The sequence below is a fragment of the Amblyomma americanum genome, chromosome 10, assembly GCF_052857255.1.
Source record: "Amblyomma americanum isolate KBUSLIRL-KWMA chromosome 10, ASM5285725v1, whole genome shotgun sequence".
Lineage (NCBI taxonomy): Eukaryota > Metazoa > Arthropoda > Arachnida > Ixodida > Ixodidae > Amblyomma > Amblyomma americanum.
In genome coordinates this window covers 62,749,422-62,763,725 of record NC_135506.1, presented here as the reverse complement: position 1 = coordinate 62,763,725, position 14,304 = coordinate 62,749,422, and the positions used below count along the sequence as shown (strand labels likewise).

At 47.0% G+C, this 14,304-nt stretch overlaps 1 protein-coding gene across 8 annotated transcripts in view; it reads left to right on the top strand.

Annotated features, from left to right (window-relative positions):
* Nucleotides 1–14,304, top strand: part of mahj (LisH and WD40 domain-containing protein mahjong) — a 74,653-nt gene that overhangs the window by 13,854 nt on the left and 46,495 nt on the right. For all 8 annotated transcript variants that reach the window (XM_077640820.1, XM_077640819.1, XM_077640817.1 and 5 more), the window contains exons 4-10: nt 1,075–1,148; nt 2,607–2,714; nt 4,395–4,583; nt 9,804–10,037; nt 11,994–12,170; nt 12,694–12,852; nt 13,243–13,283. In XM_077640820.1, coding sequence (XP_077496946.1) covers nt 1,075–1,148; nt 2,607–2,714; nt 4,395–4,583; nt 9,804–10,037; nt 11,994–12,170; nt 12,694–12,852; nt 13,243–13,283 — 982 coding nt within the window. The remainder of the gene's footprint in view (nt 1–1,074; nt 1,149–2,606; nt 2,715–4,394; nt 4,584–9,803; nt 10,038–11,993; nt 12,171–12,693; nt 12,853–13,242; nt 13,284–14,304) is intronic.

The following is a 14,304-nucleotide window of genomic DNA, read 5'->3' as shown; positions in this document are numbered from 1 at the left end:
TCAGTGATACTTCAAGCTGCCGAGAGCAACAAATTTTCCTGTTCCAATAATATTTAAGGTGCTCATAATCCGCTGATGTTAAAAGTGATGTGTCTTGCGTGCTTAAAAACGCACGTCGCCGAAATCTAGATGCTGTAATGTAGCAACTGAAAGAGAGAAGTGCCCCATGAACACTGGTTCAGTAGTAGCTGTGAAGAGGACAGAAACAGCCTCTGATTGGCCTCAGCTTCGCCAGCGAAAGACGAATGCTTCTGAAACAAAGTGTCTATCGTGGCCTGTCGTCACTCGCCGTCGCTGTCTGTGGATTGTGTCAAACTGTGAAGTATTTGGATAGTTTTTCCGAAACAGCTCTCAATTAAAACTTGCCATTAGCATTTTAACTTTTAGTTCATAACTGCTTCGCTTCGCGTTCTCACTAAAGTTTTGCTGCACCTGGCACCATACGCTGGATTGCGCGCTCACTACTCAATCACCAATAAAATTTGCCAGGTGGCAGCGGTGGGCTTCGATGTCCCTTGCTAATTTTTGGGTTGCCACTGACTTGGTGGGTATTGAGGTTGCCTGTGTGACTGGAATGAATTGCATCAAACGAAGCCAATGGGGGTTGTTGGCCTGCTTTCTTGCCCCTCGCTGTAATGCCTTGCGGGTGGTTTGGGCAATAAATGAATAGCATATAAATAGCTGGCATCTTCCTGTTCGTGTGCCAGTTATGGGCGTTGTGATGTGGATGTCGCACACATAGAACATCACTTCTTGGAATAATAACACCATTTATTACTTGCATAACGGATGCACTTGCTATTTTGGTTGTCAAAAGATAAATTTTTACTAATACATTGCTCTACATAATGCACCCTCCAGATTTTCACAAAAATCTGCGGGGTGAAAAGTGCCGATTATTATGAGTCTGTATGGTAATAGCTGCAGAGTAGGTCCTAATGGTACCCTAGTCATCAGCAAAGAGCTGAATGTTGTGACAGTGCTGGAGCTCGAAATATGTTTTGCTGTTTCCTGCCTCATGATTTTTTTTTTTGTGCAATGGCTGCTTTTGCATCTTGACCAATATTATTGTAGGCCGTGCCCACCCCGACTGCACCCTGGGCCACCTACTGAAGGCACTATTCAAGAATGACGAGTTTATGAACAAGGTAAGCTTGCTTGCATTTCCAAGGAAAACGAGGAACTTGAGACAGTGTAAAGGTGAATTGAAGGAAACCCTATTTTTAAGAAAGGAGTAGTGCATGTGCACGTGTTCATGAGAAAGGTTGTTTTTCACGGCATATATACTTATTGTGTACTCTGGCTTCAGTATGCTATATCAGGGTATGTGTTTCGTTTTTGTATATTTATTTTGTATTGACTGTATAATATGTGGCCACGGCAAGCACTTTTGCTTCCTGTTCTGCCATTTGAGTTATTCACAAATTGTTAATGTGTTCTGTTTGCATTGTTCGTTTTATTTTCATACCTCAACTAGCCCAAGGCATTTGGTCTGGAAAGCGCTTGTACATTTTTTTACAATAGTTCTGTGAAAAGAGTCAATCAGCCAATAAAACAATCATCCAATTAGTCAACCAACCAGTAATTAGTGGCTGTGATTGTGAATACTGTTATAAAAAAAAAATAAGCAAAAGGGAGAGGTCTCAAATCATCATTAATAGTGGTACATTCAGTCTTGACGTATGTGCTGCATTTGTTCATGAAGTGCACTGCGTCGGGCAAAAGACGCCTGCAATATAGCGAGAGCACATTTGGAGGCAGGAAGCTCTGAGCGTGGGAGAAGGGAAACGCGGCGTGGAGTAACATGATCTGTGGCGGGAAAGTCTCCGTGCCGGCGGAAACTTCCCAGACAACAGGAGCCGTAGCGGAGTGAGGCGGCATTTCCATGCGCAGCCAGTGTAGGTGTGTGCACGAGCGTGGCAGCAAGACGGGTTTTTGCACATTGCTGTATGGGCAGATGCTCTCCTCATTCATCGAAGCCATCGATTTGACGGAATAGGCAATGGCTTTTTTTGCTGATGTTTTTTACTTGCACCTGCTGCTTGTGAGCAGACGAAGGGAGGTAAGAAACATTGCACTTTTCTTGGGAAGTTTTGATTGTTCATCCGGTCTGCCTGGATTAAAAGGGTACAGTATTTGAGAAAGCTGCACTGATGTGACCTCTGTTAATTTTTGGGTGCCATAAAGTTTGTTAGATCAGTCTTAGACCACAGGCTCCTTCTGCGTGTGTTTCATGTGTGTGACGAGATTTTGTTCATGGGAAAGAACGCCCGGCAGTTGTAATCTTCGGAGTATTTCACTTCTGCAGCTTGGGCATCCCACAGTCGAGCTCTGTATTGCAAATGAATTGCTGTCAAACCGTGATTTAACAAAATCCCTTCCTCGTTACACTAAGAGAAGGGGTGGGGGGTGGGGGGGGGGGTTGGTGGCTTGATCAATCAATATCGATTTCTCTGCAATGACCTGAACAACGAACTTGACTGGATCAAATGTTTCAATTTCTCAAAATGATTACGTGCAGAGCTGAACCGTTGCTGTTGCTTTGCTGTTGCAGAACCTTCTTCGCTTTCATTTCTTCACCCTCACCTGTTTCTCCCCTGCTGCAGTTGGTGAACAACTATGTGCTGAGTCGTGAGGGTGGAAACCTGAGCACGGTTGCCTGCCGACTCCTGCTCGACATCCTGCCAGGGCTGGAGACCTCCGTTGTTTTCCAGGTGCATTCTTCTAGAACTGCCCGACTGTATTCCCATCTGGGTGGCAGGTCAACATGTGTAAAACATGGCCGTATAATTAGGGTGTGCCTTTTGGTTGCCTGTGAATTGCCCCTGCTTGCATGTAGCATGCCCAAACAAGTGTTGCATGCTAGTTAAATGTACTTCACATTTTTTCTTTGGTCTGGTCAAAGGAAAGATTGTTCGTGTAAACATCGACTGCCATAAATGTACAGTTAAACCAGGTGTAAAGAAATTGAGAGAAAGTTCAGGTCTTTCGTTGCGTGCAGGTTTTCGTTACAGGCAGTTTTCTCGTGGAGACTAGCGGATCTTGCAGAACAAAAACCAGGATGAGAAATAAATGTAGGTGAAATCATCTTGAAAATATTCGCATTATTTGAAGTCATAAATGCGGAGAAACTTTTCATGCAACTGCGGCAGCAGCCGCCACCACCTCCGCCATGGCTCACACAACGCCGCTACTAGTGTGGTGGGAGAGTGGATGAGACAGGGTGGTCGGGGGCACCGCGGCCGGCTAGATGAGAGCGCGCGTGGTCATGTCACCAACACTGCGTAGAGGCACCTGCCCCTTTCCTGTCTCGTTTTTTCCCGGCCATTGTTGCCCTAGGGAACGGACTCCACCTCCCGTCTCCAACGCCGTCTACCCCCTCTGCTCCCAATGCGCAACAGCTATCTTTGCCGAATCATGCGAGCAACTGAGTGGCGACAGTGTCTGTGCACTGCTTGTCCGATGGCTTCGTTGCTGTGTACTGTTGTGTTTCATTGCTTTTGAGCATGAATCATTGTAGTGCCATATGGTGTTGCATTGCAAAATCGAAAGCTGCATAGATTGCTGCATCTGCCTTGTAGAGGGACTGACAGCACTAAAGCACAGTGCGTTGTGTCAACTGCGGTCACTTCTTGTGATCTAGGCATTGCTTTCATGTCAGCTCATGTTTTATTGTCATAAAACATAGCTGTGGTTCAGTTAAATTTCAGGTAACGCAGTGCTAGCTAATGTATGGTCACGTAGTGAGTTTGTTATAAAAAGGTCAGCCACTGCAGCACCCTTACTACATGCAGTTCGCAAATACACGCGCTTCGATGGGGGCAGTGTTGGGGAATTGAGAAACTTCGTAATATGAAGCAACTCGCTACATGGAAGTTCATAACATCCAGGTTTAACAGTACCATACTACTTCTGGTACTCTCAAATGGTGTGCCAAATAGGATCTGTTTCAAATGTCGCACATGTTGAATTAATATTTAATGCATAAAAAGTGCGCGTGAAACTAGACACAGAGGAGAGGTAAACAGGATGAGTCTCGTCTCCTGCACAGTTTTTGTGTTTTAAATCACGTCGTGCCAAATGGCTCCTCATTATATGATCCTTGAGTTAGTGAGGTTTACCTTGAAATTTGCTAAAAAGTTAATAGGAATGGAGCAAGTAACGAAGTCGAACATTCATTTTACTGTCTTTGGTTCACCTTTATGTCTGTATGCCTGTGTCTGTTCCTGTGTCTGTGAGTCTGTGTCCGGTTTTTCCGTAATGGTGTACAAAAGGCAGTGCACCACCCAGCCCAATTCAGCGTACTTCTGGCGTTACAGTCACTCGCTAGTCAGTTGGAGCTTTGCAAAGTCCCCTTGCTTGTGCTCACCGGTGGGTTGCATTGTTCCTCGCAGGACACGGAGGGTCTGGTGGGCCGGCTGCTCCAGTGGGCCGAGTCAGAGAGCACCCCGCAACTGCTGCAAGCATACGCGACTGGCCTCCTGGCGGCGGCCATGGAGGTGCAGGACATCGCAGCCAATCACCGGGAAGCCAATGCCCGCCTGGTGCCAGCCATGCTTCGCCGCCTCTGGGACCTAGCGCAGGCAAGGGGAGATGTTGGCACCCTCAAACCTCGCCAATTTAGAACTCTGAAATAGGGAGCCAGAGAAGGAACAAGAAGATCATTGTATCCCCTACACTCTGCATGCCTTAGAGATTGATTATTTTGGTTGTTTCGATATTCAGGGTTGGTTGCAATTATTAGAAGCTCGAATCCGAGGATTTGTTCTGAACGTTTCCTTGAACGTAAGCGTACATTTGCCCAAAATGTGCGGCCACGGCAGCATGCGCACTTGCTTGAAAGAACGGCCTGTTTGTGCGGACCAAGAATGCAGCAGCAGTCCCCAGAGGCTGCCATCTCACCAACACCAAGACAGTGCAGCATTATGTAAGGTAGAGCTGGTGTCAGCTAAATTGGCAGGCTTGTTTCAAACAGCTGGCTACATATCAGGAAGGTACAGAGGGACTGTGCAAAGTAGCCAGCAGTGAGACAGACAAAATCTGAAACTGTTTCTGCGCACTTTCCTTGAAACAGGGTGTGTTGAAAACTTCCCTTGCCTTGAACTGTACTGGACTGAATTGCTGGACAGCTTAAGAGCTGTTGCTTAACCTTTTGCTAACGCAGTGCAAAAGAGAAAGTGAGATGAACTAGTGAACTCGTGCACTCGGGTTAAGATGAGCTCTGGCATTGTTGTGAGAGCATGATTCAGCAGGTTGGTGAACCAGCTGGCAAGGGCAGTGGTTAATCCTGGATGGCCTTGCATTTGCACGTGTCGTATTTACTCTATTCTGAAGCACTTTCAATTGTAACACTCCCGTTTTTTGAGGTCATAAAAAAAAAATGCAGTGACTTTTATTGTAATACGCACTAGATTTTCGTGCTTCGATAAAGAAATGAATCTTTTTACTTGGAGCAGCTGACCTTTATTTCAACCGCTGATGTCACAGTGAACGGAGTGAATGGAGTGAATCAGGCTTAGCTATTTGTTTTTCATCGTTGCGATCGAGATGGCCTACAAAGAGCGCGCGATTGTATTAACAGTACAACGGGACACCGGGACAGCTGTAGCATCCGCCGCGGCTTGGACGACGCCACCCGCTGTGCGAGGCAGCAAACGCGGTAGAGGTGGGAAGGGGAAGCGCATTCGGAGGCGCTCGCTTCTGCTCGCATCTTCCCATGGGTTACCTCTTGGTCTTCATGAGTATCGTTGCCCCATGCAAACTGACTGTTCTTGCTTTGCGTGGCGAGTGCATTCGTTCGGGGCATGACTTGCAGTCAAGTCGCACTGTCTGGTATCGTGGCATGAGAGGATACGGACATGATGAAAGCATGACTATGGCTCAGATACAGTCTAGTATTACCGCTTGTAGGTAATATTGTGATTGTGATTTTTAAAGCCTTTTTTTTTTTTTGCAGAAAAGTTTATTTTTTGAAGTTCACGGATTTTTCAGACTGTTTGATTATTCGGACCATTTTCTGGGTCTCGTCGAATCTAAAATGTCGGTCGGCGACTGTAGTTTTCATTTGGCTCATTTAGTGCGGAAAGAGTTTTCTCAAAGAGGCCGAACACTAAATTTTAAGCATCCAATTTTTTTCGGCACAACAGAAAGCTTACAGTCTAAGGTGCTCGATTCCGCAGCAGTTTGTTAGAAAGGCTGTAGAAGATTTTACCGAAGATTTTTCAATCAGTGCATGTACCTGTTTTTATGCATCCTGATGTTGTGGGACGCGATCAACAAGTGCAAAGGCGATTGCACGTCGGCAAAAGTGATGTGCCAAAAACTAACACACACACACACACACACGCACGCACGCACACATGTCAGACAGTAATAAGGTATATTTTTGTTATATAGAATGGTGTCCATTTTAGTTTCCTCACCCAAAGCTGTTACGGCATAGTGATGTACGCCTCGTTGACTGAAGTTCATTCAAAAATCAGAAAGCGCTGTGGCGCCATCTAGTGACGGAAGTTAAGCACATTGTCGATGATGTGAAGGGAGTGTTGCTTTTCATCGAAGGGTACACTGGAAAGAGCATAAACTCTAACAAAACATGGTGAAAATTCCTGAAAGAAAAAAAAAAAAAACGCTGTGGAGTTCAAACAAATCGAAAACAAATCAGCAATATTTTACCAACAGGTGGTCACGTGGTGGGATCCACCAAAATGGCAGTGTTTCACAGCAAAATGGCATTTCAATTTGTTTTATGTCATTTGCAATGGCAAATTCTATTTTTGAATCCTTGTTTCTTTGATATTGCACTACTAAATTGTTACAATACGAGGCACGATCTTTTCATTTTTGTCATAACCTCACAACACGTTTGGTCAGGGGTCGATCCCTTTAACTTATTGTAACACACAGTACCACATGGCACGCACCTAACAGTCTTTAGTGGTACAGCAGCACAGTGACAGAGTAAAGAACAGTCACCAAGAAACAACGAACTTGCCATTATGTCACTGTATTATTCACTGTGTTTGCTTCGTTTTGCTGTGGCACCTCCTTGTAGTGGCGCTACGTGTGGTCTGTTCCGTTGTAGCGGAAACATTTCATCAGTCGTTTTGGTCTCGCCATATGACCGTACTGGCTGCAGTTGTAGCACCTGCGTTCTCCTTTTTCATTTGACAGAGGGGGGCCGCCTGTCCTTGGCGCTTCCCTCGTCGACTGGCTTTCTTAGTAGAACCCCTCTCTAGTAAATTAGCTTGGACCAGAAAAATTATTTACTGTAACAGAGTCTTTACTACAGTCGCCGACCAATTTTTCGGGCTCGAAGGGACCCGAAAAATGGTCCGAATAACCGAACAGTCCGAAAAATCCGTGAAGTACAAAAAAATCACTTTATTGAGATGAAATCGTCCTAAAAATGTCACTGATTTTACCTTGCGGAAAATTTCTCTTGCTGGCGACAATTTGCACCTGCATTTGTGCCAAGGTTGTGCTTTCAACGTACACGCTAGACAGCAAGGTCACCGCATTTAGTTGGAATACTTCCCACGCTTCTTTGACGGACTCGGCGAGGCCATGTTGTCCACAATCCGAGTGTGCACCACACCACTCGTTAAACACACGCAAAGATAAGGCACTTTTCTTTAAAAGCGGCGGAACCGCCGGACGCAATCACAAAACAGTGAACAGATGTAACTTCATTAAGACTGAGCGCCACTCGGTCAACGCGGTCAGAGAAACCCAAGTGACGAAACGGCGAATTGCGAACGTACGAGACCCGCCGCGGTGGCTCAGTGGTTAGGGTGCTCAGCTACTGATCCGGAGTACCCGGGTTGGAACCCGACCGCGGTGGCCGCGTTTAAAGGCGCCCGTGTGCTGTGTGATGCCAGTGCACTTTAAAGATCCCCAGGTGGTCGAAATTATTCCGGAGCCCTCCATTACGGCACCTCTTTTTTTTCCTTTCTTCTCTCAGTCCCTCCTTTATCCTTTCGTACCGAAATGTGAGATAGCTGCTGCACAATTTCCTTCCCAACAACCAATTTTTAATGTATGGGACAAGCGATAACTGCCCGCGACAACGTCGGCGACAAAAGAAAGTTGGCGGCGATGACAATCCGGCTGCCACCTCGAAGTGTCAGAGATCGCAGAGACCTCTACTGGCAACAATGAGGTACCGAAAGTGTGTCAAGACAAGCCAACTTCAGCATAAATCCACCTCAATCCAAGATGGCCCCTTTTGCATCGGTGAAAAGCCGATAAGATGGCCGATTTTGGCCTTCCGGCGACTGAAATTAGTCCGAAAAATCGAACTTTTGGACTTTTTAAGTCCAAAATATCCATCGTGAATATATATGGGCTTCTATGGGAAGACTGACGGTGCCTCATCGAGGTCCGAAATATCCTACAAGTCCGAATTATTGGAGTCCGAATTACCCATCGGCTACTGTATATCAGTTGTTGATGGCATGGCTCTGACTATGCTCTCTGGTTACTGAGCTCAAACTGTTGGTTTATAAAACAAACAATCAGAAATATTTTACACCCTGCTCTCATCATCCCTATATGTGGTAATTATTTATTATCAGTTATCACATGTTATCTTGTTTTCGTTTACATCTTGTGGAAGTACTGCATTTGCATGAAACAACATGGCTACAGAAATAAAGAGAGTTTGATCCTGTGTCAAAAACCAAAGCTTTCCATGATCACGGCATCGTCTTCTGTGGCTTCAACATCATTTAAGAGGCAGTAAAGAATCACATGCGACATAGTCAAGTGTGGCAGAATCACCTACGCAGTTCTGCGGTGCCTCCACTTCTTGCCGCTGGTTCCCCTGGCGGTTTCCCGTGTTTCGCGCTGCCGTGCTTGAACACACTCCCTTTTCTTCCCTTTTCTACTCCTCACTGCTTTTCTGCTGGTTTTCCTTTCTTAGCGACCCGCGCCGCCTTCTTTCTACGTTCATAGCCAGCTTTACTTTTTCCATGCGTGCCGCGTGCTTTGCCTCACGGACTCAAGGTCTTTGAAAAGTTGGCTCCTCCTCGCGGCTCTAGACCTAGGCGGTGAAGCCACCTGAAAGAGCACATTCGGTATCTGTCTTGCGATCCTAGACTTCGCACTTGCGGCGATGTCATCAGTCCGCGGGAAGTACATCGCCACAGCCAGCCATTTCTTCGAAAAAAATATCTTTACTATGACCGAAAAAAAATTTACAGTCATTTATGGAAAGCGAAATGGGACTGCAGCTTCGCTTTATATATCCGAGTTTTTACGGTAACCGAGCTTACTCTAGCGGGGTTCTACAGTAATAGTAATTTGTGTCATTCTTGTCTCTTGGCCTAGTTTATCAGTGCAGTGACCTGCCGTGTGCCGTGGGGGCTCAGTGGCCTTGGCATTCGGCTGCTGATCCAAAGGTTATGGGTTCTGTCCCTGTCGCGGTGGCCGTGTTTCAGTAGAGGCAAAATACAAAGCTCATGTGCTGCGATAGGTCAATGCAGAAAAAACCCCAGGTAGTTGAAATTAATCCAGTGCCCTCCGCTATAGTGCCCCTCGTAGCCCATGTTTCGCTTAGGGACATTAAACATCGCAGTTTACAGTTTATTTGTGCAGTGGCTAATTCAAACAGCTGGTTTATCCAATTGGTGCTTTGTTTCAGTCAGTAAGTGTATTAAAAATAAAAAAGAGGCTTCCCTTATTCTGATGCTCTTCTTACATAGTTCCTGCATGCTTCCACTTTCTTGGATGGAGAAGTGAAATTGTTTTTGTCATGTTGTTCGTTTTTAATAAGCGAGGGGTTCCTCCTGCTGCATTTACAGGTGACCCCCGAAGAGGTGATGTGTCGACCACCGGAGCGCCCCTTCTGCCACCTGAATGGCGTGGCGACGGATGCGCTGGCCACATCCCAACAGCACGCGCAGCAGGCAGCGGCGGTGTCATCGTCACACCACTCTGGCGCGCCGCGCAAGAGCCCCTCAGAGACACCCTTCGTCAGTGAGTGCTCTAACAGCAGCTGGGCTGAGCTGGAGCCCCTAATGATTGGGTCGAACCAGGTGAGCATGCATGCAGCAGGGTGGCTCTGACGGGCGTTTTGCTTTTTCCGTAGCGTGCCCATTTGAACATGGGTCTCCGGCGTCCCATAGATATTGCACTCTGTTTGAATGCTACCAGTGCACTTCCAACTTGTTGCACTATCTGTTATGAAGTTTGAGAAGTCTGCGTTCAGTTTTGAAGTAACCTGTAACTCTGCTACAAAGCGGTGAATGTTGGTGCAGGACTGAAAAGCGTGGTTCGCAAATTATCTACGTGAGCATGGAAAACAACCTGATATCGGGACCATCTTGCAAACCAACTTAGTGTTGTCGTTGTCGTTTTTTTTACCTTCGCAATAATTTTTTTTAATGTTAGTATTAGCAAGAAGCCTCAGGGTGGTCCGTTTTCTTTGGTGGTGGTGCCTTTCATGGCAACGGAGAACTGGTTAGTTGTGACAGCGATGCCCACCTGTGTCTATATTAGGCCAAAAAAACGTTCTTTCGGCTGAAAGACAATTCCCACAGCATTGCTGGCGTCTCTTTATTCCGAAAAATAGAACTATTGGACTCGCAGAGTCCAAAATATCGGTTGTGGAAATGTATGTGTTCCTATGAAATCCGTGACGGTTTCTCAGTTACCATATTTACAAATTTGTAAGTCGACCTATTTTTCAAAATTTGAAAATCCGAAGGGGGGGGTCGACTTAAAATCGAAGCCAAAGCATCGCACCATAAATAAAGGCGAGACAAACGAGATATCAGGCACGCTACAGCGTGGTTGCATTTTTGCTGCTCGGCTCCATCGCATCGCTCTTGGTGCTGGCCTTGAGCAGTCGCTATGTCAATGCGCAGGAACGGCATCCCCCCCCACCGCGAAGCCACCGATGGTGGCTGTCGATAAGCAGCAAACCATCACCAGCCCACTCCCTATACATGGCCGCAGATTGCGTCTGCTGATAAGCGGCGGCAGCCTGATAACACATTCGCTTTCCACTCTTTCTTTTTACTTTCAACCATGCACTTGGCACCCAAGGGAGCGTCGGCAGTTGACAGAAGGACCGCTGTTCCAATCACGGCGGCACCCCCGCTCGGAACTGTAGTTGCGCCGGGGGGTGTCGGTAGCCGACGGAAGAGCCGACGCCGCTCAAGTGCAGTTTCTCTTTGGCTCTGACACATTTGACCACTGCCGGCTGCGTTTCACAAGCTATTAATGTAGTCGTGCTTCATCATTTGTGCGGGTCCGGTAAGAGACCGACGCTCGTTCACGGCTACATTCAAGATGGCTGTCGTTGTTTACACCGAAGAAACGAACTGCGCGCCAGGCCGCAAGTTCGACGTTCGCAACGGGTGATACAGGTGTGGCAGCTGCAGCGAGGCAAAATTTTCAACTGTTCCACTCGACGTCGTGATGTGGCTGTTTGCAAAATGTGGGATTTCGCTGCAGGGCAATGCTAGAACGACATGCTGTGAGACCCCAGCAGCGATCACGGCAGCAGTTCTAGTGACAATGGCGCAAGTGTGGACGAGTAGTCCAGTGACTAATACATTTTCATTTTGGAATGTGCCCACGGGGGCGCTCCCGCGCGCGGCAGCCGATAGCAGCTGGCGATAAGCGGAGACCGCAGAATAGTGCTATTGCACTCTATTATTAAAGGCCAAGCGTAAACAGTTTAACCTCCGTTTTTTTTTTTGTTTTTTTTTTGTTTTTTCAGAAATGTGGAGTGGGTTGACTTACAATCGAGTCGACTTACAATCGTGTAAATACGGTACGTCCGAAATATCACACAAGTCTGAATTATTGGAGTCCGAAAAGCCAGTCGGCCACTGTAATGCCGTACTGTGTTAACTTCAGGTGTCTCTCTTTCATGTGTGACTGTCTCCCGTTCTGAGGTGTCCCTCCCATGGTGGGATGTGTCCTTGCGTGTCACACTGCAATTCTATCCCGTTCCTGATCTGACTTCCTGTCTCTTCCTGCAGGTTTTTCCACTGACGGTGGAGATGCAGCAGCGGCTGATCCTGCAATACCTGACGCCACTGGGCGAGTACCAGGAGCTGCTGGGCGCCGTCCTCGAGGCCAAGACCCTGCACCTGCTCCTGCACTATTCCAACCTGCGGGAGAACCGGGACGTCCGGCTTGCCTTCGAGGCACTCAAGGTGCGATGGGGTGTTCTTCATGCTCTATGCTTGGTATGGTGCAGAAGGAAGAAAAAGAGAGGAGGAAAATGACGATGCACGTATTACGCTGCATGTTGAAAGGATTGACTCCTTGTGGTCAGAGCTCATTCAGTACTGCTGGTTGTCATAGGAGCACCACAGTTGGTGTCTCTACTGCAAATAGTACTGGTGACTGTTCAGTGCCATGGCCAACGAGATCTGGGGATTTGTGGATGCTGTGTGAGGGGTGCTTGTTGATGCTTGGGGTGTAACTGTGGAGTACTGCACAAGGGCAATGTGGACAGTGGTGCCTGAGCACACAGAAGCACACAGGCACACAAACACTACTAGAAAATCAAAAATCATGCGAGTTCTGGCAGAGCAGGCAAAGTGAGTACTGGGTCTGTGCTCTGGGGTCCACCTCAGCTCTGTGATTGGGGCATGCACGCATGTTCTTGCGAAATTGCTTGCTCCTTTCTGTTCACTCACCACCGTGTCAACCCACTTCCCCCCTTGCGCGCAGTACTTGGCTTCCCTGTTGTGCCACAAGAAGTTTGCCCTGGAGTTCATCGCCGTAGGCGGCCTGCAGCGGTTGCTGGAGGTGCACCGGCCCTCAGTGGCGGCCACGGGTGTCTCCATCTGCCTCTACTACTTGGCCTATTCGGAAGACGCCATGGAGCGGGTGAGCTTGCTATTCTCCTCACCGCTGGTGAAGGCTTTTCTCCTTATTGTGCCTTTGACATTTTGCAATGGAGGCTGGATTTAGGGTTCCACTGTAGTTGCAAAAGTCAAACCAAATGCACGTGTACCAAGGTATTCATGCTTGTTCAAGAATCCTAGAAGGTTAAAACGTGTCTGTCACCCTCCACTGTGGTGTGTGTCATAGCTCCTCCTTGGCTTTAGCCTTTAAAAAGTGCATTTATTCCATTAGACTAGATGTTCCGTGATGTGGCAGAATGAAAAAAATAATTAGAGCCGATTACTTGGGACCGAGATGTCACGGACAGGCGTACAGCACAAAAACTCTGTTCTCTTTCAGACCACACATACCATAGTTGTCTGTTTCTTGCAGGTTTGCATGCTCTCCCAGGCTGTCCTGTCCGACCTGGTGGCGTAAGTTGTTCTTTTTTGGTCTTAACCTGCGCTTTTACACGAGTTAAATCGAGAACAGTTCTAGTGTGCCTGTTGTCTTCGGTGCCTCTTGATTCTGTGGTCATACTCCTCGCAGTTTTGCCTGAGCGGCTGCTCTGGGTAGCAAAAGAGTTCGAGCACAGTTGGGCAGTGTTACTTGGGAAGGTCAGCTGCTGTTCAGTTCTCGGTCAGGGGAATGTAGTTTAACTGGGATCGGGATTGTCTGGCGAATGGGCCAGCTATTATCCTCACGGGGCTTTGGAGGCCTTCAGTGTTTGAGCCAGATGGCACTAAGGTTTCCAGCTGCATTTTTTTCTCTGCTAGAACAGAAAAATTACTGTTTTGGCTTGGGTAGGCTCAAATACGCAACTTTCACGAGGGGCCACTAACGGAATACAAAGTCAGGTTCCTTTGGTAGACATGTTCCGTGGACATTCAGCAACTAATGTCATCTATTGACCGCCAGTAGCAAACGCCACACAACGCAGTGGGGTTATTTTAAACCTGTAATCCCAAGATAACTATAGTCTCGAGAGGTTCTGTATGAACGTGATGATCGCTGCTGACTGGTCCTTATCGCTGCAAAATCTGACCTATAAAATGCATCCTGCGCTCACACCAGCTATTTCCAGCAACCATGGATCAACTGGATGTACCAAGTGTTGTAAATTCCTGCGGTTATTTTGAGTACACTGAAACCTCGTTGATACATTCTTTTTTTTTAATTCCAGAGGAAAACGTATGATCCAAACCTCCTGATTTTGCGAAACGTAACTGTTGAATGAGGTAAAAAGACATTTATTGACAATTTCACTTTATACAAATGTCGATTGGCATTTCTTTGCACAATTGGTTTATCACTTCTTACTTGGAACTATATGAACAAGCAAGTACTATTGAAATGAGATGAAAGACGAGTGACAAGAGGTGCGACAAGTGGTTGTGCCACCACGATTGTAACGGTGGCCCATCCATCAACTGTGGACACTCCCAAGAGCACCTA